The sequence below is a fragment of the Pavona decussata genome, unplaced genomic scaffold (genome assembly GCF_977016875.1).
Source record: "Pavona decussata unplaced genomic scaffold, jaPavDecu1.1 SCAFFOLD_61, whole genome shotgun sequence".
Taxonomy (NCBI): Eukaryota; Metazoa; Cnidaria; class Anthozoa; order Scleractinia; family Agariciidae; genus Pavona; species Pavona decussata.
The window spans coordinates 1,182,501-1,208,745 of NW_028145482.1; the positions used below are offsets into that span (position 1 = coordinate 1,182,501).

At 38.9% G+C, this 26,245-nt stretch overlaps 3 protein-coding genes across 4 annotated transcripts in view; 1 reads left to right on the plus strand and 2 right to left on the minus strand.

Annotated features, from left to right (window-relative positions):
* LOC146478991 (dolichyldiphosphatase 1-like) overlaps nt 1-9,313 on the plus strand; it is a 10,861-nt gene extending 1,548 nt beyond the window's left edge. Inside the window, exons 3-7 of the mRNA XM_085111264.1 lie at nt 1,835-2,016; nt 3,075-3,188; nt 4,752-4,880; nt 5,790-5,879; nt 6,128-9,313. Coding sequence (XP_084967390.1) covers nt 1,835-2,016; nt 3,075-3,188; nt 4,752-4,880; nt 5,790-5,879; nt 6,128-6,182 — 570 coding nt within the window. The 3' untranslated portion in view covers nt 6,183-9,313. The remainder of the gene's footprint in view (nt 1-1,834; nt 2,017-3,074; nt 3,189-4,751; nt 4,881-5,789; nt 5,880-6,127) is intronic.
* The window catches only part of LOC146478983 (TNF receptor-associated factor 2-like), a 255,231-nt gene that overhangs the window by 88,078 nt on the left and 140,908 nt on the right, over nt 1-26,245 (minus strand). The window lies entirely within an intron of this gene.
* LOC146478992 (carnitine O-acetyltransferase-like) lies at nt 11,972-24,780 on the minus strand. Of its 2 annotated transcripts, XM_085111187.1 has the most exons (15): nt 24,577-24,780; nt 24,424-24,480; nt 22,448-22,723; nt 21,615-21,733; nt 20,287-20,340; nt 19,559-19,718; nt 18,726-18,894; nt 17,599-17,795; nt 16,681-16,781; nt 15,643-15,765; nt 14,767-14,889; nt 14,231-14,366; nt 13,701-13,763; nt 13,336-13,473; nt 11,972-12,741 (listed from the first exon to the last, which is right to left on the minus strand). In XM_085111187.1, exons 2-15 carry the CDS (start codon nt 24,460-24,462, stop codon nt 12,535-12,537), a joined length of 1,905 nt encoding a protein of 634 aa, XP_084967313.1. In that variant the 5' UTR covers nt 24,463-24,480; nt 24,577-24,780; the 3' UTR covers nt 11,972-12,534. The 2 variants fall into 2 exon arrangements, with proteins under 2 accessions (XP_084967313.1, XP_084967312.1); XM_085111186.1 differs by having other exon boundaries at nt 24,424-24,780.

A 26,245-nucleotide genomic window follows, 5' to 3' on the forward strand; every position in this document is an offset into this window, starting at 1 on the left:
GCATTCTGTCAAATGTAAGCAGTAATTCTGCCTGTACTTCTGCATCCCAACTGCAAGTCAAATTGCTATTAAAATGTACAAAAGTCAATGGATCCAGATGTAGTGTATAAATAACTTATTTTTGTAGAATAAAGGAAATTTCTGATTTCACAACTGTGCAAATGCTTCAGTCAATAAGCATTTTTACCCCATGTATGGTTTGTCAGTGAAATAATTCCAGAATGTGTAAGACTTCATAATTGTGTGGTTCCAGAAAATATCCATACCCCCACCACGGAGGGAATTGGAAATTCCAGAGGGGTGGGGGGGGGGGGGTCAATGGCCCAGGAAATTCCAGAGGGGAGGAGGGGTGAATGGTTGGATAAGTTTCCAGAGGGTCAAGTCAGACATAAATGTTCAAAATTGTAACTTACCAACTTTGTAACTTCGTAGATCTTTCTTGAAGACATTACTTTGTTTAACTGTTTTAAATAAAACCCTTGTTACATTAAAAACATGTTTCCCTTCTCCGAAAAGCCTTTGTAAGCGAAGTACTCCAACTGAGACAAGAAATCTATGTCTGCATTGCATGACTCAGTTATTATAAAACTGTTGTTTGTGATACTTTCTTGCATAGAAAATATTGTTTATTGGCAACAATTGAATTTGTATCAATGTCTAAAAAGGGAAAATTTTGTATGGCTATAAAGTGAAAGCCCCAATTTTACATAAAGCATTGAAATATTTGTTTGTTATTTTTGTATGCTGTGTAGAGTTGCGGGCAAAGGTCAATTCCCGGGGTCAATTATAACTAGTTTGTCAAAACTGACCCATGTTAAAACTTATTCTGACCAAAGTATTTCAACTCAAAGTCCGAAACTATGAACGTAATTTCTATGCCAAAATTCAACAAAATAGAGCCAATTCGACATTCTTTTAACGCATTATTGATCTCATACAAAATTTGCATAAGAACGTGAACATGCTAATTTCGTTTTGCGGCTTTGTCTGCGGTTTCAAGTTACGATCTGAAAGCTCTATTTGTCTCCCTGCCATGCTAATGCTTATTTTGTCCATGCTATTCTGTTTCAATAGGAAAACTCTTGACTAAAATAACTAGACTGAATGATTACCAGGAGAAAAATCGATTGAGTAGAATAATCTTTTTGATCTCCTAAAATTTGCATAGGAACGTAAACATGACATATGCAAATTAAATGAAAACACATTTTTGCATTGCCGGACTTATTCCAACAATTTAGATTTAAAATCTTAAGCGAAGCTAATGGTAAAGTTTGATATGTCAATGACCACAGGCAATATAAAACACAACAATTATTTCAGTATCAAGAGCTTTTTGGCAAACTCTACCCGTGAAATTGAACGGCGCGCGGGCTCTTCGATAACGCATATTTTCTCCTAGTGTAGGCAGTTCTTGATATTTCTGAAAAGTTCACATCAAACTGTTTTTTGAGGCGTTCTTTTGAGATAAAACTTTTCCAGAGGGTGTGGGGGGTGTATTCTGTATTTAAGGAATTTCCAAAGGGGTGGGGGGGGGGTTAAAGAAATACCTCGAAAATGGAAAATCCTGGGGGGTGGGGGGGTCCTATGTGAAATTCCCTCCGTGGTGGGGGTATGGATATTTTCTGGAACCACACATTATGCACTTTTAGAACATGGCAATATCCAATCAGAGGATAATTCAAATCACAGAACTGACCCAAAAAAATCACAGGACTGATCAGTTATAGAAACCAAGGTCTTTAAAATAACTCCGTGAAACACAAATCGGAAACAGTAATATTTTATTGTTAATTACAATAATCTATGCTGATATAGTGGTGTTTTGTTGCAGATGACCTTCTTTGGTGGAATTTTAATAAATGAACTTGTTAATTTAACTGTGAAACACACCTTGGCACAACCAAGACTCTGTGCAGGACATTTGTTTCCAAATTCTGGCCATGGAATGCCATCAGATCATTCTCAGTTTATGGCCTTCTTTGCGGTCTATTCTGTCTTGTTTATATACATCAGGTATGTAAATATATGTTATTGAACTAGCTTGCTTGGTCTTTATTGGGAAAATATTGGTTGAGTTCTTTTTTATTGCAAGTTTATGTCGCCCATAAACTTGCAAAAAAAGGATGAGACCAATATTTCCCAATGCAGACTGAATAAACTAGTTCAATGAGGTTTTTGTTATAGCTTAAACTTTCTGTTTGTTACTTTATAGTCCACATGAAACTTGTTTATGTTCAAGCAGCTTGAGAAAAAGTGCAAGAAAGTAAAAACTCCGACATAACATTTTGAACACTTCCTACTTCATAAGCTTAACTTAAATCTCATTTCGTTTTTGTCAAAATTGAAATACTTTGCTCCTTTCAAACGTTCTTTGTAACACAAGCGGTCCATCTTAGCGGTCCATATAGGAAAATTTGGGTTGCTCAGGGAGCCAATCAGAATACTCCTTTTCAGCGTGGACCAGTTTATCTATATGATAAGATATGTTATTAAATTGACCTCTTTCAAAACTTTTCCAATGCCATTCAATAAGTTCCAACAGAAGCTTCTTATTACATAGTTGTACTACAGTGTATAACTCTGCTGAGCCTGGGTGTTCAAAGTGCAATTAGAGTAACCCAGGCTTAGTGTGAACTTAAATAATTCCAGTTTGTTTACTAATCAGTAAGGACCACCCAGTGAATCAATTGGCTGTACCCTGGTACAGCTGCATGAATTCCTGGTTTGTTGATTTTTCACAAGATTGCACAAAATTACACTGGACTGAACATTCCTTCACCCTGCTTAATGATCATGCGCTTTTGGGTGATCATTGCACAAGATTGCACATGTATATTACTCCTTAACTGTTATCATTCCTTCTTCCTGCTTGATGATAATGTGCTCTTGGGTCATAAAGGTATTTATAACAACTGCACATTATTTTGTCTTGAGATAAGAAAAAAGGTTGATGTCTTTCGCATGATCCTTGAAATGTTACAGACAAGGTTTACAGTGTACAATTAACACAGCACATATGTGTCCTTCAAGTGCATGAATCACTTGTGGAGTCATTTTTGTTTACTTGACAGGCTTGTCCATTTCTCCTCATCAACCTCAGTATGGGATGATTTAATGGAAAATTTATGGCGTCATTTGGTAGCAGTTGGTGTCGTACTTACTGCTGTTGCTGTGGGATTTAGTAGGTGAGTGTTATGTTAAAAAAGCAATTTTAAATAGTACTGAACTGAACTGAAACAGAACATTATTTAACATGGAAAAACATGCGCTTAGCTATATGGTTTAGTTCAAAAACTGCACCAGCTACCAGTAGTTTACAGGCATGCCATGATAAAAATGAATAAGTAGATAAAATAGAATAAGAGATAGAATGGTACATGTAGTTCAGATGAACTAACCACCTGATCAAAATACCCTCATAAATAATACCCAGACATAGTTATGTGAAGACCCATTTTTGTCACTGATTAGGGAACTTAGATGTTCGTGAGCCACAGGCGGCAACCAGAAATCAAATTTCTCCCATTTGGAATGTTTTGATATCATCACATTTTGTAATGGCAAGCCACAAAAGTCAAAACATTTTTTTTTCACCTGTGGAGCAAAACCGTTCCCAAAGGAAACATTCAACTTCTCGTTGCCATCCATTTCTCAGAAACATCTGTGCTCAGGCCCGTAGCAAGGCTAAAACAACTGAGGGGGCTTAGCAAAATGGTGCAACCAAATAACCTCCCCCCCCCCGTCACTTAAAAACAGACTGATTTGGGAGTTTAAGATGCAACGAGAACATAAAAAAACCCGGTAGATTTAGTAAGTAAAACTATAACTGTGCACCTGCATCACACTCTTAGGTACATGATTTTGCCTTTTCTTTAACGTGGACTACTACATGAAGTTTCCTAATTTCACTTTTGAAGGAGGACGTAGACAAACGACGACAAACTTTTATTTCTCTTTTTAGATTTGAAATCGGGCAGTAAGAATCCGACTGCAAGAGAATTTTTTTTCCTCTGGTCTTGAGGACATATTTGTGTGGCTTTTTTGTATAACAACGGGGAACACTAAATTGTTATAAACTTAGGACATTTGTATTGCTTAAAACGAGCGGATGTCTTAGCAAACAAGTAGTTTATTTCGACAGCTTTCATGGCTTCAGATTGGTTGATTTCAATCCATTTTGATTCTTATTTCCGATTCACAAGATAGGAGTGCGTGTTAGCGAAGGAAACTGACAGGTAGTGAAAAGGCACTTGCAGTGTCAGAATTCAACATTAATTTGTTTGAATTATATATTTTTGGGCACATTGCTTTTTAACTTCCAAAAATTCTAGGGGGGCTCAAGCCCCCCTTGCCCCTCCCCTCGCTACGGGCCTGGTGCTTAAGTTCCCTATTAACACGATCCAAGAATTATGTCTTATGATATCAATGCTTCCCAAACATCGATTCTACCAAATCCAAGAACTGGCTACCTACAGACTGTAAAACACAGCTATTCTCATAGTGGGGCTATTCCTTCTAAGGGGCAGTCTTCACAAGGAACATCCAATTTGTAGGGTCTACAGGCACATGTACATGTTTCATGTACACTATATATTACTGTAAGTAAAGAGTGGTTGTTGGCACAGCTTTTGGGTAAAATTTTAGGGGTCCCTGGAATAATGTTTACATTGTGGGCTGAGAGTTGAATAATGGCAGCATGTTTTAGAATCTTACAACTGCTTATTGTTTGTCCACTTTTTCTCCAACAGAATATACCTTAGATATCACACGCCACACCAAGTGGGCTATGGCTTACTGCTGGGATGTGGACTGGGTATCGGTTGGTTTATATTCACACAGACAGTTCTCACACCACTTTTTCCAACAATAACAACCTGGTAAGTATGCTTCAACTGAGAATACATCTGATGTACATTGTTGGGTTGTCATTTAGGGCTGCACTCTGAGCAAATTGACTGGAAGTGAAGTGATGTTTTTGTGGCTTCTTTTGTTTCATATCTGTGTGTAAAAATAAATTAAACTGTTATTAATATGAACCCAAATTTTTGAAAAGCTGGTCAACAAAAACTTGAAAACAACTGGGAATCAGTGGTTTTATGGCCCCGAGAAGGTTGATACTGGTGGAAAAGAGATACATGTAGTTTTGCATGGACCACACTCTCAAAGAAGCATGACATGAGCTGGCTCATTTTCACAGATCCGGTTGGATATTAATATTAAACAATATCCCCTTGACCAAGAACCTTAACAAACCCCAGTATTGATACACAGAGCTATTAATTTTTGGGCCATACTACTTATTCTGGCCCCAGTTGTTCAAAGGCTGGATAACTTTATCCAGTGGATAAGTCACTATCCGACAGTTTCAATCTGTGCTAAGATTTCAGTATTTCCTCGTGCACAAGCGAATATGCACACTCTAACAAGAACTCAGTTGGGGAGTGTACGAAAACCTTGGACAACATTTAACGTGAAGTATATTTCAGACGCTGAAGAGTGCCTTATCCAGCGGATAAAGTTATCCGGCCTTTGAACAACGGGGGCCAGGAGACTATGGTCAAGTCAGTGGATAGCAAAAAAGTTAACTTAGGAACAGTCTCCAAAATATCAGATTCTGTGTGCATTTATCCCTTCAGTAATTGGTGTTATCGCACATAAAAACATGTTACTTAGCTACCTATTGCAGAAAATTTTTCTTAGTTACATGTGTGTACAGTATAATGGAACACTTGATTTTCTTCTTAATAGAATTAATTTGATCTGGTCAACTTTTTCTTTTCCAACAGGCCCCTCTGTGAATATCTAATGATCCGTGATTCAACCTTGATTCCATCAGTTATGTGGTTTGAATACACACAGTCAAGAACAGAAATGAAGTAAGTAATGTAATGTCAAAAACATATCCATTGGTTCCTGTGGTAACGGTATTCATTGTCACCCCTTACTTTCCAAAAAATTACCTTGTCCTTTATTTTTCTCAACACATCTGCAGCACATCCTTGCAGGTTATGGCTTATTGGTGTTAGAATACACCAAACAACAAAATAAATTATTTATAGAATGTAATGTTAGAATTTCCTAAAGGGATAAAAACTGATAAATAGCGACTTTCTCCACTTTTTAGGAAACGGCAAAGAAGAGGCTCCCACAACAGTTATTACAAGTCGCATACTTCTTGAGAAGAAGAAAGGCATCTGGGTCTGGAGTAGGGTTTGAACACCTTGCTCTTCACAGATTCTTTGGGGAAAGAAAATCTGCTGCCGAGTGCAGTGAAAGCAGGTGTTTGAGAAGAAGAGAATGTGATACCCAGCACTACATTTTCTGCCTCTATACTCTGCTCATTTGATTTCCTTCTCGTAATAATTCAGAGATACTAGACTATTGTTTGCCCCAGCTTTCAACCCTCCAAGCTGTAACCATATTAGGTGCCATGGCAACAAAATTTTTATCCCTGGTAACCTGAGAGTTGCCAAGCTGGGGCCAGATTCACAAAATCCTCTAAGTCGAGACGTCTCCTGAGTATTGTTCCGGAACAATAGTCTGTTGTCATTTTAACATTAGGATACATCTCAACTTAGCAAAGCTTCGTGAATTTGGCCCGTGGCTACCAAAGCGAAAGACTTAGTCGCCTAATGGCTGGGCACTGGTGGAAACATTTAACAAGGAGGATTGGATTTATAATTGAAGGGGTTCGTGGAATATGGCCCCAAGTGACTTTTGATGTAAGGTCAAATTCTCCTTTTGTTTCACAAGCGAATACAATGAAATTTGGAAGGACAATCTCGTTATTTATCAGAAGTCACTTAGCTTAGGGCTTTTTTCCAGGCACCCCTTTCATTATAGAATCTATTGTGTGCAGAAATGGCTGATGCTGACAGAACGGTTTGTCCTCTAAGGAGGCAAACATGTATGATCTATTACCACTTCTAAATGGGTGATCAGCTTCATAATATGCCAACTGGCATAGTAATTCCATTGCCTTTAGGTATAATGGAAAGTTTGGTAAATACTTGTACAGCTGTATGACTGTGCTTTCAATGCCATGATAAAGGTGTTGAATGTTGCTATCATTGACATATCAGCTGCTTTTTTTGGCGCCTACAGTGTATACTAGGTATGTGCTGTCCAACGGGTTCATGATTTTGGGTTTCCTGATCTCTAACGCGGTATCACACCAAAGACATTTCTACAACGGGGAGTAACATTGCAAGCACAAGGAGGTCAATAATTGAATATATGAATGAGTAATTTTTATCTACACTACTGCTGTGTCCCTAATGCTCTAAGAGGTAGGATCAGAAAAATAACAAAAACTGCAGTATTATCAATTGAACAAACAAACTAACAGCATTTCCGAAACGGAGTATTGAAATTCGATAAATATCTAGAACAGGGCATAAATAAAATGGAACGGGTTTTTTTTTTTTCTGAAATATAATAAACCTTCTAAAATTGGGGCCAAATTTTAAAACCTAAGCAGCATTTCTCTCCCAAAACCTAATTAGTTCCCCCACCCTCAAAGACAGGTCATTTTTTTCTTTTTTTTTTACTTTTGAAGATGCACGGGTTTTCCAAACAACGTATTGAAGGTACAGTGGAACCCCGCGTTACGGACACCCGCTTATCATGTCCAGACAGTTGTGTTCGTCTGGACAAAAAGCCCATATCTTACATCTTATAGTAGCCCGCTTAATACGGACACTCGGACACCAGTTTAATACGGACAACGGACACTTTTCTGTGACCTGAGTGACACGCTCTCATGCAAAGTAAACCTCGCTTTATGGTCACATAAATTGACCAAAAAACGGTCTAAAATTTAGTCCGTATTGCTGAACCACAGTCAGTGCAGAGCTAAGTCACAGACAAACTTTCAAATGATTATGTTGTGAGTCGCGTTAAAAGCACTGAGAGAACATTAATTTCAGTGCGAGGGTATCTGAATGAGTGTAAGGTTTCATCAGAACTTACCCGTATTCAGTTAACAGGATTCCACTGTATATTACATCGCATATCCTCATAAGGAAAACTTAAATGTGCAGTGTTTAGTAAATAAACCCGTTCAGGCGGCTGGTATATTGGCTCTTAATGTCGAAAAATGTTGGAACAGTTCACTTCTCGGCCAACTGTGAACTTTGAGGACAATGTTTCAGCGAACGCACTATTATTTAATATACCAGCGAGTCGGGAAGGGGTTCATTTGTTTTATAACCCTCCGATTAATTTCTGAAACGCGCATGCTTTATTGTGGAAAAATGCAGAACAGCCAGTGAAGATCAAAGCGCTACTGCTGGAAAACAAATCCAAGCTGACAAACTTACTCGATTTTATTATGTTTTGATTAGATTAGAACAGATAGGACCTAAGAATTTGAAGTCCTTTCTTTACTTTTCTTGTCGAAAAATCGGTCGACGGATATCAAATCGGACGACTGTTGTCGTCAAATAACCATCGTCCCATTTGTACCACGTGACTTGTTTTATCCAATGAGAGCGCGCAGAAATTTATTGGTGGGTTATAACTTGTGATATCATTTTAACAGATAATAACCTGTCCGCGTGTAGGCTCGATGCATGCCCAACAACCCCAAACAGTTGACAAATTTTGATTAACGCTAGTCCCTGCTATGCAGGCAAGAAAATTATATAATGTTTAAGTATTGTAGGCAAGTGTAGAGTTGCAGAGGAAAGTGTCATTTCCATTTTCTTTGCAAATTATTGATAGTTATATTTTTGGATGCAGGAAAAAAAAAGATATATGAAAAATTCGATATGTTTAAGCGGTTAGTGTAGTTCATTCAGCTAAGTTCATTTTAAATTGTTACACTGTTATCAGTTATGAGTGAGATCTGTATGCGGCAGCCATGTTAAGGACTGGCTGCAAAGGAGGTTTCAGGGTTTGCACGACCCATGCAAATCCTGGAAAGTCAATGAACTTCAATGTTGTAAAATCCAGGGCCCAGTTGTTCAAGCCCGATTAAGTTAATCGTGGGTTAACGTGAACTTTGATTCGAGTTTAATTACTAATCAATAAGCATTTTTTTACAAAAGATTTTTGTCCTTAAGTTTTGACGTGGACTTTTCTTTATCATTTAAGCTAAAATTAGATTTTAAAAACATTTTTAACGAGCGAGCTGGAAACCTCGGTTAACTTTTAATCGGAGATTAGTATTAATCGGCTTTTGAACAACCGGGTCCAGGTCGTGAAATCCTGAAAAAAAAATAGGGAGAAGTCTTGCAATATCCTCGAAAATTAGATCTTTTAATGAACACATTAAAATTGTCTCAATTTAGGGCAAATTACCTCATAATCCGTCTAGTGTACTTATTTGTTGCATCAATCGCACGTTAACTGTTTATATTCCTGAGCGCGTATTTTAAAAGATCGGATAGGCTGTATTCCCATTGAAAGGTGACAGATGTATGTTTTAGTTTGACGCTAGAGGATCAATCTTAAGTTATGGATTTTATATTTCACATGCTCATGAAAAGTCATGGAATCAGTTTGGAAATTGTCACATAATTTCATAAATTTAGCTTACGCGATGTCTTCACTTTAGTCCTCCATCGCGGTAATAAATAAAGTTACGGCCGTTTCTTCGAATGTGATCAAACCGTATGCCATTTGGGTTCATCTCGCACCCTGAGGTTTTCGTTCTTCCTTTTCGGCCTCAGACAGAGCATGTTGAGGCGCGGAGTGACGACACAAGGAAAAAGAAGACCAGGGCTGCTTACCATTTACGCAAACCACCCGGATGGAAATTTTCAGCATAAATATGAAATGATTTAGCTCGTCTTAACAGAAGATGGATAACATGCAAAATGTATGAACATCAGCTGTAAATCCCAAAAAGAGTAATAAAATGCATCACTTTGACTAGAAGCCCATAATTTCAGAAGTACTCCAAATGGAATGATGCATACCATTTGATTTTCCAACTGGAATTCCCGGGTTTTCCATGAAAATGGTAAGCACCCCAGGGCACTCGTCTCGTGCCCCTTTCTTTTTGTTTGACGTTCGTCAGCTGAAATGACTATCAACTTGAACATCCAGGGATCAGTTTGTCATTTTAGTTGAGGGTCAAGGCAAGCGTAAAAGTTAGACTTAAGAGAAGTAGGAATTCAAGGAGGAACGAACCTGCAGGACTTCTTATCTCTGAAGTGGTGCACATGTCATTAACCCAAGGACTTGAGCTAAGCTTTTCCATCAGATGGCGAGCGCATCAAAATGATAGATGTGCCGTGTGACTCATTTTAATATTTTGCTATGATAAAAAATCATTTTGCAATACAAAAGTGCAAAATATTTGGGCAACCAAATAATAGTAAATTAGCACGCTCGCACAGTTCACTTGCCCGAATCTGTTTGCATTGTTTTATATATTTTGTGGTATACTTGTAACTGGAACTGATTGGGCCTTCAACGACATTGCAGTGAGAAAGGCACACTCGAGACAAGCTAATTACATCATTTGAATACATTTGCTTTGTTACATGTGTGCATCAACACAGCTTTGCTTCTGCCAAAAAAATTTGATGTCAGTCTTCTGCTAGAAACAAACAATTAGGCATGTTCCATTGCATCGTATTTTTGGCTACAAGAATGGGTACTGAAACCGAATAATCAGAGATTATTAGCTCCTAATTCAAAAAATGTCACTGTCAAGGTCTGTTTTCGATCCTGGGAATTGTTTTGTAACTACGTTCAGGATGCCAATGCATTTCGAGGAAAGAACGAGTGACTGGGGGTAGCGCTTGATAGGAAGGACCTCAATAGTCGCAAGAGCGTGCGAACGACCTGAGCATGGGGCAGGGGCAATGCGAATCTCTTCTTTTAGCTTTCAACCTACAAGGCACTGTGATCCACAATCTATCTGGCATAATTCTGTTCAGTATTACACTATATTTATGATTGACGGGTTAGGTTATTGCAAAAAGTCACGGAAACGTTTGCCAACACTTTTCTCGACCGTAAAAATTTGCCATTTAACAAACCAAGCCAGCTTAAACCAACCTAATTCCCAAGGTCTTTCATAAAGTGTTTATGTTTGATGAACTAGGTTTGACAGATGTATGTCATCTGATTCAGTCGTCTCTCAGAAGTTGCTTCAGGGTCCGCTTCGCAAAATTTCCGAAATGTTTACGGGCCCGACGTTTGCTGTCTGGGTTGTTGTCTGGAATGGGACGGACCGGATGAGTCGGGACTGGCTGCACTAGATGAGTCTGGATTGGCTGGACTGGATGGGTCTGGACTGGCTAGACTGGATTAATCTGGATTGGCTGGACTGGATGAACCTGGATTGGCTGGACTGGCTAGACTAGATTAGACTGGAATGGCTACACTGGATTAGTTTGGACTGGCTGAACAGGATGGGTCTGAATTGGTTGGACTAGATGGGTCTGGACTGGCTAGACCGGATGAGTCTGAATTGGTTGGACTAGATGGGTCTGGACTAGCTAGACTGGATGAGTTTGGATTGGCTGGAATAGATGGGTCTAGACTGGCCAGACTGGATGAGTTTGGATTGGCTGGACTGGATAAGTCTGGACTGGCCAGACTGGATTAGCCTGGATTGGCTGAACTGGATTAGTCTGGACTGGCCAGACTGGATGAGTCTGGGTTGGCTGGACTGGATTAGTCTGGACTGACTGAACAGGATGGCTCTGGACTGGATGAGTCTGAATTGGATGGACTGGCCTTCCCACCAAGAATATCAACGACTTATGACAAGAAACGAAAACAGTAGACACATTGGCGTACACATCGAACAGGCATGTACGCGTATTTCAAATATCCTAAGTTTGATATTTAACATCAATAAACTCGCTTTTGGATAATTTATTATCCGTCTCCCTCTCTTACCTCACAATTTTCACGAGGGAGTGAGGTGGGAGGGGGGGGGGGGCAATTTTCTGAGGGGTGTAGGCTTAATCCACGAAACAAGTTAACTAATACTAATCAAAAGTGGTAGGGTTGAACCATAATTTATTTAAAAAAATCCCTAAACTTCAATGAGCAGTAGATTTATAGCGCAACGTGTTTAGTGGTGCTCCAATCTTGTGTATTCTATTTCGCCTTTGGCTCGGTGGCGTACACATCAAAGCGCTCACTCTTGCATTCCTGAACTCAAGAAACTGTCCCGTCTAATCCCGGTTATTCGAGGTTTCTTATTATCAACAAATGCCGGAATCGTCAAGGAAGTTTTCAATGTTCCCGTTTATGCGAACGCTGAATCGTGTAAGAGGTAGCGTGTTCTTAACCTCCCTTCGTTGACTATCTCTTCTCTTGGTTACGAAGCTAGCACATCAAATTTATTAGTATTAACTAAATTACTGCTTGCAATTAAGCATGCTTTTTAAACAAAAGAGGCCGAAGTACGTTTCTATTTTGTTCCTAAACATATCACCGACTATACGTTCGCAGTAAGTCAATCTTAATTACACAAGCAGAACCGGATTATTAATTGGCAAGTGCCAGTAAACTTGAGATAATTGCCAAGCAGTATTATTTCGCTGGTTTAAACTACTGCCACTAGAGTTTAGCAGTTGTAGCCAAGAGCCGCATTTCATCCAAGCTTCTCTGTAGATAGGCTGCAAAGTGGCCGGGGTTGGTCTCGGGGTTGCTGTTGACAGTAGACACTCCAAGAATGATTTTGTTCTTCTGAGGATTATAACAGACTCCGTAGCCATCAGGGACGGCAGGACCGAACGACAGGAACAGCTCGTAGTTTGAAGGAACCTGAAGAATAACAAAGGACAATAATAACATGACGTCAGAGGATAAAATGACCTTCGAACTATAAAGATAAAACAGGCAAAGAAATTGTTGAATCGTTTCCCTAAAACTCTCCATCGAGTTAGCATCCTTCAATCTTCTTAGATTATTTCAATAGCTCCAGCACGCAATCGGAGAACTTCAGCACTGGATGCATAAGGATTTTTCTCGCACTGGCTTTGTGCCTCTTCAAAAGCGCGAGAGAAGTCCTCTGGACCAAGGCAGTCGACATTCAAAAGCAAGCATTGGAGCAAACGTTTCTGGGCTTGGGAAGGTGGTAGCTTTTAGTGCACACCACCCCAATCTACTTTGAAAGGTTCTAAACCTTTAACCTTCGAAAATTAAAACCAAATCTCTGGTAGTGAACATTGTACAGGTAAAATGGCCTTCTGGAGTTTTGAGAAATGTATGTCAGGCGTTTGTTTTCGTTTTGCAAATAAATCACGCCCGAGGGAAACGCGAAACCAATGTAGCAGTAAAATAGAGTTTTGGACTAACTCTTGCGCGATCGCAGGTTACTTGGAAACCAGGCTCAACCTAGGAGGCTGGTGTGCTCACCTGGCTCGTTGATAGTTTATAGTGTAAGGCGTACTGATACGAGCTGTCCATGAAAAGCTCGTGAAGGTTCATACGAGACTCTAAGGCTGCTAACTTCATTCCTAACAAATGTCTGTCAATAGCCTGGCCACTCACCGCCTGGGAATATAAGACCAACAACATTTACAATGCAACCACTCAAATAAAAAAGAATTTGACAAAAACCAAAAGAAAAGCAACAGGTGCCGGCATGGAAAAGTGTGCACTCCGGCATAACAGAGTTTTAATCCGCTACTGCACATATACAGAGCAGAGTATATCCAAACCCAAATAACAAGCAGATATTTTCTATCAAAATTTGGTCAGAAACCACTGTTGTCAGTTACCTCCTGAGTGTATTTCGTGTGTGCTGCTATCGCTTTCTTCATCAAGTCAAGCTTCTCGGCATTCTGAAAATACAACAGAAGTTCTTGAGCGATCCTGTCTCCGTTTCAAAAAAAAAAAAATCTGTTTGCACCACATATTTTTTTTTCCTTCTCTTTTTGTTGATGTTTGTTTGCTGTACATTGGTTTGGTTGATTTTGAATAACGATGCACACCAACACATGTCAAACCATATAACAATTTATGCAAGCCTGTAATTTGTACATAGCAGCGTCAGTCCTGCGTCGGTATGCCCATCTGCAATAACATTTTTTTTAACCGGCCTCATTGGATCCGCATTCGACGCCACTTTAGATTTTTAGCCCTCGGCGAGATTGAGCTCCTGAAATAGTTTGGGGCCATGCTCTTAAAAACAAAGGATAAGAAATCGATGCAAGTCTAATTAAAATAGAAATGTAAGATTTTGCAATCTCTTACTCTGACTTGTGCCACATCGGTTCAGAAACGAACCTCAGAAAGTATTGAAACTCACAGTTTTATTGGGCGACACCATGGCTTTGACAAATTCAGAAGAAGCAATGGAGGCAGAACGAATGGTGTCCGTTCTTCCGAGGAGAAACTTACGAGTGGAACCAGTCTCGTAAGTAGGAGGATTGTGATTATGAAGTCTGTAAAGAAACAGAAGGCAATAAAATCAGTGCAAAGTGCAAATCACTCTAGTGCGCAGCGGTAATTAGTGGTTAGCGCATCACACTTGATCGGAAGATCGGTGCTTTGAGGCTACGGGTATGTACAATGCTGCGGCATCGTTTCATCAAACTTGGAAGCGAGACAAACCTCGCTGCTTTTCAGATGTAGATCATGCTGTTCTTGTACTAACTATTTGCATTTACATATGAAAAGTTAGAGGTTTGTAACAAAATAAAGTCGCTGACAGTATCGTTTTCAATCAAAGCCCAGGTCACTAAGCACACAAGTAAAAAAAATGGGCCATAAAAAGAAACAGCCCCTGTCTGGCGCGTCGCCTGGTTATCGGGCCATCAGGCATGAGATGACCTGACAATGTACCTGTAAAATGTCAGTTGAAATGCCATTTGTATCCAGGCGTCTGGGCTCATCTTTTGTTGTTTGATAAAAGCTTTCCCATACCCTTCATAGACAAAACACCGTAGGTCTGTGTCACTAATCATTCTGAAAAAAAAAAGAAGAGAAAGAAACGTATCAAACGACTACACTGAAAACTTTTAAAACAAGTAAAAATCAAAGATTAGGGAGTGTGTTTTGCCTAGTTGGTGGTGATGTCATCCGCCCCTGCAAAATCTTCGGGGGGATGCCAGATACGCGTCCCAAGACCATTTATTCAATCAATGTTGTCCCATACAATCTTGACTCCAATCTGTATTAGGAGTGAGTTCTTTCTACGTCGTACGCAAAATAGTGAAACTGAAGGACGTATTAAGGGCTTGATGGGGTTTCTGTTGGGTAATAGCTGGCATGGGCAAGGAACTGTTTTTCAAAGGTTTTCCAGGAAAGTTTTTGTGAAAGAACTGGAAGTAGTCTGATTCCAGCTCCATCTCTTTCGGCACCTTGCACAAAACATGGACAACCGAAAGTTTCCACAGCAATTTACTTCAAATATTATGTTGCATCCTTCTGGGAGCGAGAGGGGTCGTCGCATAACGTATGCAATGGCGTAAATGGGCTAATACACAATAATAGATTTAGAACCGTGACAAATAAGAAGTTACACCATGACTCTTTCCAACTCAACTAAATCAAAAAGAGATCAGTCTTTGCGAGTCACTGATGTTCCGTCCAAGATTGTTAATTTCGGAGGATAGAACTATATCTTCAGCATTAAATTTTACTAATGACAGCTAAATTTCATTGCTGAAGGTCGCAAATGATTTTTACACTACAAAAGTTAAGCATCAGAGTGCTTACCTGTCTAGGTCATTAGCTGACTGTTCAATTGCTTCCTTTAACTTATCAGACAACTTCCATTTGAGCTTCCCCGGGGATTCTAAATGCTTCACATCTGAAGGTTCTATTTGTGTGTGGTTCTTCCTAGAGAAAACATCCATGATGGTCTGTTAACAACAACCCTACTAGTGCACAGAAACTACTATCAATTTACTTTGGCTTTGGATGGAAATGAATTGCAACTTGAAAAAAATTGGCCAATTTTTTTTCAAGTTCATCCTGGGTATTTGGGAAGAAATCACTAAAACTGATTATGCTTTTTTTAATTCCTTGGATAAATCACTTAACATTTTCTTCCTGATGCTCTAGAAACAATTTTATGGTAGATAAACAGTACTTTGTCAAATGGTTTAGCAACTTGACGAAAAATACATTACAGAATTGAAAAATTGTCAAATGCTAGTCTGACGGGGCGTTTCACCTCGGCCAAGAGACTCTTCAGAGACCTTCAAGTTGTGTACTTGCGGTTGGGAATCCTTCTGCGATAGAGGGCCAGACTGCTAACATCTTAAATTTGCGAACGGGACTTTAGGCGTGATGCTCAACGAGTTTGCCCTCTGAAGAGTCTCTTGGCCGAGACAAAACACCGCGTCAGACTAGCCACGAACATTTCACAAGTATTTGGCGAAAATACAGCCGTCAAAATATCTGCGACAGTGCCCCTTCAACGGCAAGGAAAATGAGGATGTTGATGCACGTCAATTTACAGAGCTGTGATTAAGGGCCATAACCCCTCTAACGGCGCGAATATCTGGATAAAATTTCGGGACCCACGCAATCTATTAAAATCAGTGATCGTTTTACATGCACCTCCATGAATGTTATTGATTGCATGAAATGCAATTTGTGCAAAACGTTATACATTGGTGACACAGGAAGGAAACAACGCCACCGATCTCGCGAACATCTTCGTGAGGTTGAAAGAATTTGAACCAATAATTTTGGCAAAATGAAAAGTGCCCCAGGACTTTAACTGATTTGGAAGCCGTTAAAACTTACAGGTTTTCCAAAATGTAATTACAAAGAGCAGCAACAGGGGGACCCTCCGCAGCAGAGTGTTCATAATACATTCCAGCATGTCCATCTACACTAACACAAATCTGCAAGAAATACATAAATCACTCACAGAATGAATTTAGCGCAAAACAACAAAACTTTCCAGATTAAATTGATCTTTTTTTTTTATTTTTTTTATTTAATTTTTTTTTTTTTTTGAGGAAAGGGGAAAACTTGGGTACCAGAGAGCAAACCTCTCGGAGCAGGGACAAGTCCGGGAATCAAACCCAGGCCACACTAGTGGGAGGCGAGTGTTCACACCACTGCACCATTCCTGCTCCCCTAGATGCCACCCCCCCCCCCCCCCCGAAAAAAGCCCTAGGTTACACACGAAGTAATGACTACAGTCACTTTAACCCTTTAACCCTTAACATCAAAGAACAAAATTTCCTATCTTGTCCGCATACTTTTCTTATGAAAGAACTGGGGAGAGAGTTCTTAAAATATCAAGAAAATGTATCTTGGGGGTTGAATACATGACTAAGCACTGATATTACAACTAGAAATTTGATGCTGATCACTGTTAGGGTTTAAGGGGTAAATAGGCCTAGCCAAACGATTGAAACACCATCCAACATTGTTGGATGATATTACTCAGTGTTGAACAAGGTGGCAAAATGACTACAACAATGTTGTTCACATCTGACAACAAAAGAAAGTTGAACAATGTTGAAGACGATGTTTGATGGAAATCAAACATCATGAAACATGGTGACAAAATTAGTGCAACATGCTGGATTCAAAAGTGTTGGACGATGTTGCATCAACATGTTGGATCCATTTGGCCGGGTCTTAAAATTGCTGGCTGATGACACAATTTGAGAGAGCATTATTCAGCATTCAGCACTGAGCACCATGTACCTGTATAATTTTATCAAACCATCTGTTGGCACTGTTGCTTTGTGTGCCATCACCATGTAGGCACTGTCTAGCTGTCACAGATGATGTTGGCATCTCCATTACGCTTGGAGACTGTGTAGAGTGTGGTGGAGGTTGGTCCAGGCACAGAACAAAGATCGACTTCTCTATAGCTTCAAGGTTGGCCCTGTGTTTACGATCTATTGGTTTAAAAAATAAACATTTGAGATTATCATCAAGTTAAATTTATTCTCTAAGGTGTACAGTGTATGTCCAGACATCCCATGGACACCCAAATTTTGCAATTCCTTTTTGGATGCCCAATTTTCAATTTCGTGCTAAAAGTCTACAGGTAATTGGCATCACAACTTCAAATGCAACTTGCCTTCATGGCATTAATTTTTATGCAAAAAAACTGGGATTGGAATGGCAAGTTGCAACGACATGTACCTTGTAAAGCCTTGCATTTACCACTATCAAATTCAGGGGTTGATCCCTAACTAAAGTTTCACCTCACTAGCTAAGTGGCTAGTAACAGGTCGGCAAAACAAAATTTTCACTAGCAGCAGTTTCACTAATTCATTTTATGAAAAGGGGAGGGAGGGAGGGAGGGAGGGAGGGAGCACATTTTTTCCTTTTTTTTTTTTTTTGCGCAATGTATGTAACAATATTATAAATGTAAACTAAGGCTTTTTTATCCTGTTTGCTCATTGCATTATTTGCAATTGAATGATTTCAAGTTGACCTCAACATGAAAAAGCCTTTAGTTAACTCTAAACCAGCCCAAAGGGAGGTCTTCTTTTAGTCTCTCTTCTCTTGATTTCATTGTGATAATTAACAAATCATTTCTATTTCTTTAAATCTTCCACTAGACTTGTCGAAATGGCTAGTGAAAGCGCAAACCTACTAGCCAAAACTAAATTTTTACCAGTCTGCAGCTAGTTGGCTGCTTTTAGTCTTGAACACTGGAATTTGAAATTTTGGACACAATTTGTTACTGTTATAATTGCAGGTATGTTTAGCTATTTTACAAGACACACTTCATGACTTTAATGAATACCATGAGATTCAACATGCATTAGCTCTGTATATACAGCACTCATGTACAATGCTCTGTTTGCATTTTGTACCTCTTAGCAGCCTTTTTCTTTGTTTTGCCCAAAATGTTCGCTCAGCAGCAGTGAGGACTCCCACAGCTTCTTCAGAAGAATCACTGCTGCTTGTTATCCTCTCTAACTGGGCAACTAACTCTCCTTCACTGAGCGGCTGACTTCCGTTAAATATATTCAGGACGTAAAACTGTTTATCAATGAAACAACAACATGTCAAACATGATTTCATGAATAAGAGAAAAATAGTAATTATGTGGTTCAAAACCTGATCAGACTGCATCCCAGGTCACCCATCTCAGTGACCCATTTAAGGGTGCCTCGCTAAAGCATCAGTGTACTGAGCAACTTAGTGGATTTTTTTTTAAAATGGACAACAGTAGTAGCAGCAATAACAACAACAACAGAGAAGATGACCAGCAATTCAAGAGCTTGTTTCAAACGACTTAAGACCAGCAGAAATGAATTGTCAACTGTAATTGTGGAACGTGAATTTCTTCTAAGTTGAAAGATACCCCTAAGAATGAACTTAAGAATTGTAGGCAGTTTCATCAATCTTTACTTTTATAAACCTGAGTAGCAGGTCTAATAGGGAGGGGGAGGAAGAATGAGAATGTTTTCTCACTCTCCTCCCCCTCCCCAAATATGTTATACAACACTGAGATAATTGTTCCTGTCACAGTACTAAAAATTTTGACAAAGTGACGACATACTTTCTATAAAATTACTCGTGCTTGTACCCCACTGAAGGCCAATATGATATTGTGTACTTCTCAGAGGTATAAATTTCAACAGTAAATTTTACCATTCTGTACAGTTATAGAAAATTTTATGACCAAAATGTGTAAGATCACCTCGTTTTTGTAAGCAACTACAACGTGCTTGGATGTTCCCTTGGGAGCAATAAAAACGTCGTCTCTAAATGGTTGTGGGATTCGGCAGGAACAAAGCAGCTTAAAATACTGATTCATGCACAATGGATTCTTTCCCATCATATCAACAGGAATTGCCTCTCTGCAATTTAAAATTAATTGTATAGTGAACATTCAACCATCGACAATCAAAGAGCTTGTTCCTTGTCTTGATCAAATCCTACTGATGGGAAAATGGTATGAATAATAACTTGAGAACTTCTTTTTTTTTTCTTCATAATTATTAAGAAATTGCTTTAGCACAAGCTTAAAACAGTCTAGGCTCCTGGCCTCAACAATAATAGACCCTGGAAGACCATTCCAGTCCTGCATGATTCAAATACATATGTAGGAAAAGAATTACTACAGTAATTAAGAAGATCTCTTTTGCATGAGGTTCTCATTGGGCTAATATTCAAGAAACGGGCTGATATAAATTTAGATCCACAGTATACAATGCAGGGCACATGTATGCTCCAAAAGTAGTTTTTCCTTTTCGAAATTTATCAGGGTTTAGATTCCTTTTGTAAGGTATCAGGAACAAGCGCTAATAATATTCACAATCTTTTGTTAGGAAGCTCCATCACTAAGAGTGGTAAATACATAGAGGTCCTAAAGCAAGATACTACATGTAGGTCCTAAAGCACTAGATACTTGGTGTTGTTACATACCTATCAATAAGATATTTGAACTTGAATACACTTGAAATCACTCTCGCAGCATACCTACAGATGTCAAAATCAAAAGAATAATTATAATAATTATATACAATAACATGTACACAAAATACTGCAAACGTTTGAGATTGCCACAAGCCAAGCTTGTTCAGGTCAAAGAGTGGTGGTTTATTGAAAGATCCCAATTGATTGTTTAGATACAGTTGATTTTTTCCTTTATTTTTTTTTTTTTAATTTATTTATTTATTTTTTTTTTTTTTTTTTTTTTTTTTTTTGGGGGGGGGGGGGGGGTGGTTGTTGTTGTTTTTGAGTCCTGAGTGGCTCCTCAAACCCTGGACAGTATTTGGTATTCACCTCCCTGTAATCCAGCAATGTGTGGATTTGGCATGGCAAACTTTTTTGCCGAGTGGTCCAAAATACAATGCAAAGTGACAAGAGGGACCATTTCCTAGCCACTTCCCTAGATCCCCTGTTTTGGAACTTACTAGTTAAACCAATAAAACATTTTCTTTTTTACCAGTGTCAGAAAAATTAAAAGTGCCATCAGTGTTCATCTGATTATCAACCTGATCCCATTCAGTGTACATCACTGGTATGTATGATTTGAGAGAAGGGCTTATTTTGGGGAAGTAATTGGTTGTAAGATCAATGAGACAATTGGGTATTGTATTTTGTAGCTGAGTTTGACAAAGACCATCAAAATGAATTAAATTAAAGGGCTCAGTGGATAACCCTCATTTTGTGAAAAAAAAAAAAAAAAGGGAAATCTTGCCCATAAACAAACACTGTCAGTAGGTTTTTATTGCAAACGAAGCGCAAAGCAACTGAATAATAAAATATTGGAGCAATGTTTCCTGAAGAAATTCAAGGCCACATGCTAAACCCCTTGGGGAATCTGAGCTACAAGTAAAACAACAAAAAGCAATCTGAAATGAGACAAACAGTTTAGGTCGGTCGTGCACTGAGCCGTTACAGACAAATTGACTTTGTGAAAGTGAAACTACTGTATACACACACTAAATTAATTTTGTAAAACTGTACAGATCAGGAGACTAGACTGTCTTACATATATATGTACATGTATATTGTAACACTTAAGAATAGAATTGAAGCACATTCATGAAGCAAATACAGCATACATCTACATTTAGTACAGAGAAATGCAAGCAAGTGTTCAGTCTTAACTCTCACTGGTTAAGAGAGTGGCACAAGTCAAGTACATAATATTTTTAAGTATAATGCAAATACAGTAAGACTGCACAACCAATAGACAGCAGACACAAATACAACTGCATATTGCTCTAAATTGGAGCTGTGCTTACTTCAAATGGTCCATCTTGTCAGCAAATGGAACCTTGGGAAATGCAAGCCCTGGACTAGTTGTTATCACAACAGGTGATCTGCATTCCAAATAAGCAACATTGTCCCACCATGTGGCCAGCTGAAAAAGGACAGCAGTAGTACAGCTGTAAGTACAAATTTTATGGTAAGCTTAACTGGCACTTACATACACATGTATCGAGTTACTAAGCCACCTACATTCACTTTAAAGGTTATACATCAAAGAAGCCGTATGCAGTATCAAGTGCTGAATAAATTATGTATATGCTATTGGTGCATATGGAAAGAACAATAATTGTTGAGCATGATGTATTATTCGGTGACTGACACAGGCATACTAGGAAAAAAATCTGATCCAACAAGATTTTTTTCCGAGTATGCCTGTGTCACTTACTGAATAATACATCATTCTAATTAATTCACCAGGCTTAAAAAATTCCATCATGTTTATTCCTAGTCGAGTTCAATATCTTCCCAGTACGGACCGAACAAGACTTTCCTGCTTGATGCTTTCTAGTCCGCATGAAACAGTTACTTGTTTTAACACCGGTATGTTCAAGAAGTGTTAGAAAAAATGAAAAAAAGTAAAAACTCCAACATGACGGTTTGAACACTTCCTACAGTGATTCACAAGCTTAATTTAAGACATTTTTGCTCTGTTTGCTCCTTTGAAACATCACTGGAATGCAAGCAGTCCATCTTAGCAGTCTGTATAGGAAAATTCGCACCACTCAGGGATCCAATCAAAATGCTCCTTTTCAGCGCAGACCAGTTCATCTATATAACAATCAGTCCAGATTTCAAGAAAACTCACCCAGTTCTTCTCTGTTTTAGCCCTCTCCAGTAACTTGCTGTGTAACGTTTCACCATCCCCATTTGGCTTCAAGAAATCTTTCACAAGATCCTGAGTATATTCAAAGTCCTCTTCATCCACGAGTGGTTTGATTGCCAACAGATATTTATCCATTGTCTGTTGTAGCGGTGGCACAGGCAGAGGGGGAAGTGAATCCTGCTTGGCCAGCATACTGAATGGTTTGTTGATGGATGCAGATGTCCGAACCATGGTTGGACTCGCAAATCTCACAAAACTCTGGTGAATAGATTTATACCCAAAGTGACTACAGAAAAGACAATTGATAAACGAAACAGCCTCTTGGAAGAAAAATGCTTGATATACACCATATATTGCAAGAGCTGGTCAGTAAGGGAGCTTCATGCACCCACCTTTAAATACTGAATTTTAATTTGGCCTTTATATTATCAACCAAAACCTACAGTGTACTCCTTCGGTGTTCCTGTTAGGAGACAGTAACCGGTTACTTTTACCGTCTATTCACAACAGGTAAATGTTGCCAGCTACTGGGAATAAAATAATTAATGTTTCCAACATTATTTGAAACTGCTTTCAAAATTCATCGTATTTTGTAAATCTTTGTCCTTGTTTTGCAAATTTCCTTTGCATTAACAATGGAAAAACATCCTGGAGATAATATCACTTTGAAAATCCATCGCCTGTAAAGAACTTGCTCTTGGTTTGAGCACTTTCAATGGCCAGAAACAACGTTGACTTCAAGTTTCGCCATGTTTGGTTTCTACTGTATTCTTCCTGTGGTCATCTTGCTACCATCATATCCCGGGAGACTTTAAAAAGGTGGTGTCCACATGCTACTGCAAATATATTACCTTCCTGTACATATCTTAACAAGAACAGTGCCTTTGGTGGTCAGTATTCTGTTTATATGACTGTCTACTTGTTGTTAGGAAGCAAGGCAAATTGGGCAAAAAAAAAAGAACATCAAGTCTTTTAAATGGAATGCCCTATTGTCATAAATAATTGGTCAATGGATGAGATGTTTTCTCTATCTTACCATTGTTGTATAAAAAAAACTGTTGGGATCACCTTTGAATAATGACAAGGCAGTTCTTGAAATGTACCAACTAAAAGTCAGATGGCGTTTTCTGTTTACAGAATAAAATTCTGTTTCCAGAATAAAGTTTCCGGAAAAATTGGCACGACTGGAAAACTCCATTACATTTGGCTATGCCTACTCAGGTCCAGTTTCTCCAGCATAAATTGATTATGTTATACTGTTTAATTCCGAACAGGTCTATATTCCTTGAAACTTCAAACCAGCAACGTTTGGGCAAATGGAGCATGCCCTTTCTGTGATCCATTTGATTTCAAACCAAAATTTCCAGGTTTACTTATTTTGTTTATTTATTATCTTATTTTATTTTATTTTATTTATTTAATGGTAAACACTCACAGCACTCTTGCTCAGGGCGTACACAGTGGTGCTTCTACATGTGTACATGTACATGTAAATACAAAGGTTGAAACAAATCATACACGTGTTTCAACCAGTCATAAGTACTTCCCAGACCTGAGAACGTTGTGGTTTTGTTATAATTTATTATGGTATTTTTGCGTTCATTCCCAAGAAATGAGGCACGATGGTGGCTCCATCAAATAATTTATAGGGTTAGTTGATGATAAAAGAAAGCTTCGTCATTTATTATGGTTTTGGGTCCAAGGTTCAAAACTAAATAAACTGATGAGAACTGAAGAGACGTTGAAAAAGCAAAGGTTGGCTAAACTTTGCTCGCTCGTTCAAAAGTTATAACCTTGAATGACAGACAAGCATTCAGTGGGACTTCTTTACAGTCACATAGACAACATTTATGGCATCACACACCTCCAGCCACACCACATGACGTGGCTGAAATATGCAAGCGCTTGTAAAACACTGGACCCTTGAACGAAGCATTAAGATTTACAAACTCGCTTACCTTCGCCTTTCGAATTCGTCTTGACACTAAACCCAACATACGAAATCCTTCAGCCCACTGCATTGGAAAGAATTTAACGTTTAAGAGTAAATTATCGTTCTTCTGCCCAAAACGTTCTTCGATGATATACGAAACGCGCCATTTTCACTTTACCTCGAGTTGTTTCCGGTCTCCACTCTCGCTTTCTCCTCGGCGAAAGGCGCTCAAAAAATTATCTCAAAACAACTTAAACGCAGAAACTCGAGGTAATCGCTAAAAAGGCAACAGAAAAGCTACACTCCTGCGAGAGAGTTATAAAATTCAACAGTCCTATACGTAAGCATATGGAAGTTAAGCGTATGTACGTCAATTCATTGAGCCAGGGCGAACTTTGGACTGTTATTGATCTCTGAATCGATATTCTATACGTTGGACGAAAGTATAAACCAATCATAAGCAAGGGATTTCTTTTGTTGTGGGCTGCCAGTTCACACAATTAAACTTTGTAATAAAAGAATTTGTTGAAAGTCACGAAGTTCAAGGTAGGAATGGCAACAAAGAAAATATTTTATATTTTTATAATTAGAGTTCAGATTTGTCTGAAATCGGTTGTGATTTCCTTCCCAGACTCAGCCTGTAGGAATTTAGCATCGCGCACCTCATCCGCGCAAACCGCAAAAGTGACCACGTGACCACGATTTTCCCGCCATTTTTCACGTTTGGCGGTTAATTAATTGCTGGTTAGGCTATTTCGACTCCGCATCCGGCGTCTACGTGAGAACTACGTAAGTATTTCTTATAGGCGGCGGGGCAGGGGGGACTACAAAAATTTGGAGGGGGCAACCCCCCCCTCCCCCCTCCCGCACTCTTTGGTGCTTTTGGTGCCGAAAATATCAGACTAGCGCAGCATAAAAATTGGCAAAATATTCAATCTCGTGATCTTTTCACAAATCGTTTTACCAGCATGGCGCTTGGCGAAATAATATGTTGTAAAACGTTTGATGCAGTGAGAACTGCGCAACCCGAAGTACGTTAGGGTAACAAATATGCGGACCATGTGCGAAGCTTTTTGGAATTTGTCGCAATTCATTGTAAAGTGTTCGGTATTTACTACCAACTTTTTGATGCGCCATAATGATAATGAGTGCTAATAGCACATGCAGTATTTGCGCGGGATATATGCAAATTATTAATAAAGCAAATATTATGCTTGGGTAATTAATTCATGTTTCTTTTTCCGCTTTAGAGGCGAAAGTACCGTCAGTGCCACGAGCATTTCAAATCTTTCATGTCTCTTTCACGAATCAAAGCACGCAAATATAGAACACTCTTAAGAAAGAATAAACCTGGCAGATTGTTTGAAATGGGCATACTCATTTGCAGGGGAAATGAAGGATTTCATTTGATTTGGTTTTCTAATTGGCGGCGCGTGCCAAACACAATAGGTGTGGGAGTGTTTCCAAACGGTCAACGTTTTGTTCCTATTGCCAAACAAGGCTCGTGTTAAACACTATAAATGATTCAAATACAAAGCATGTGACGAAATCTAATAGAAAGCATGAACATTTCGGTGCTTACTGAAGCACTTTTATCAATCAGTATCAGCCATTGAGCTATTTGTCGACCGTCAGAGAATCAGTCAGTGGAGTACAGCATCGAGCCGATACTCCTGAATTTCCAAACTAAGGAAAAATGCCAGTGGGAATTGCGATTCTTTGCACTTTTTTCCTGATTTGGTGTCTTCTGAGGCTTTACTGGTGCTCAAACTTATTATTTCGCTGGATTTGGAGGATTTTTACTGAACATCGTATTGACCATATGCCAGTACAAGAAGTCGGACAAA

Excerpts from the sequence above, each read along its gene's own strand:
- LOC146478992 (XM_085111186.1), bottom strand. The coding sequence starts at position 24,486 with ATGCAGTGGGCTGAAGGATTTCGTATGTTGGGTTTAGTGTCAAGACGA. Across the intron at positions 18,895-19,558 it reads TAGTTGCTTACAAAAACGAG|TTTTACGTCCTGAATATATT; the intron begins GTGATCTTACAC and ends ATTGATAAACAG. Across the intron at positions 17,796-18,725 it reads AAGAAAAAGGCTGCTAAGAG|ATCGTAAACACAGGGCCAAC; the intron begins GTACAAAATGCA and ends TTAAACCAATAG.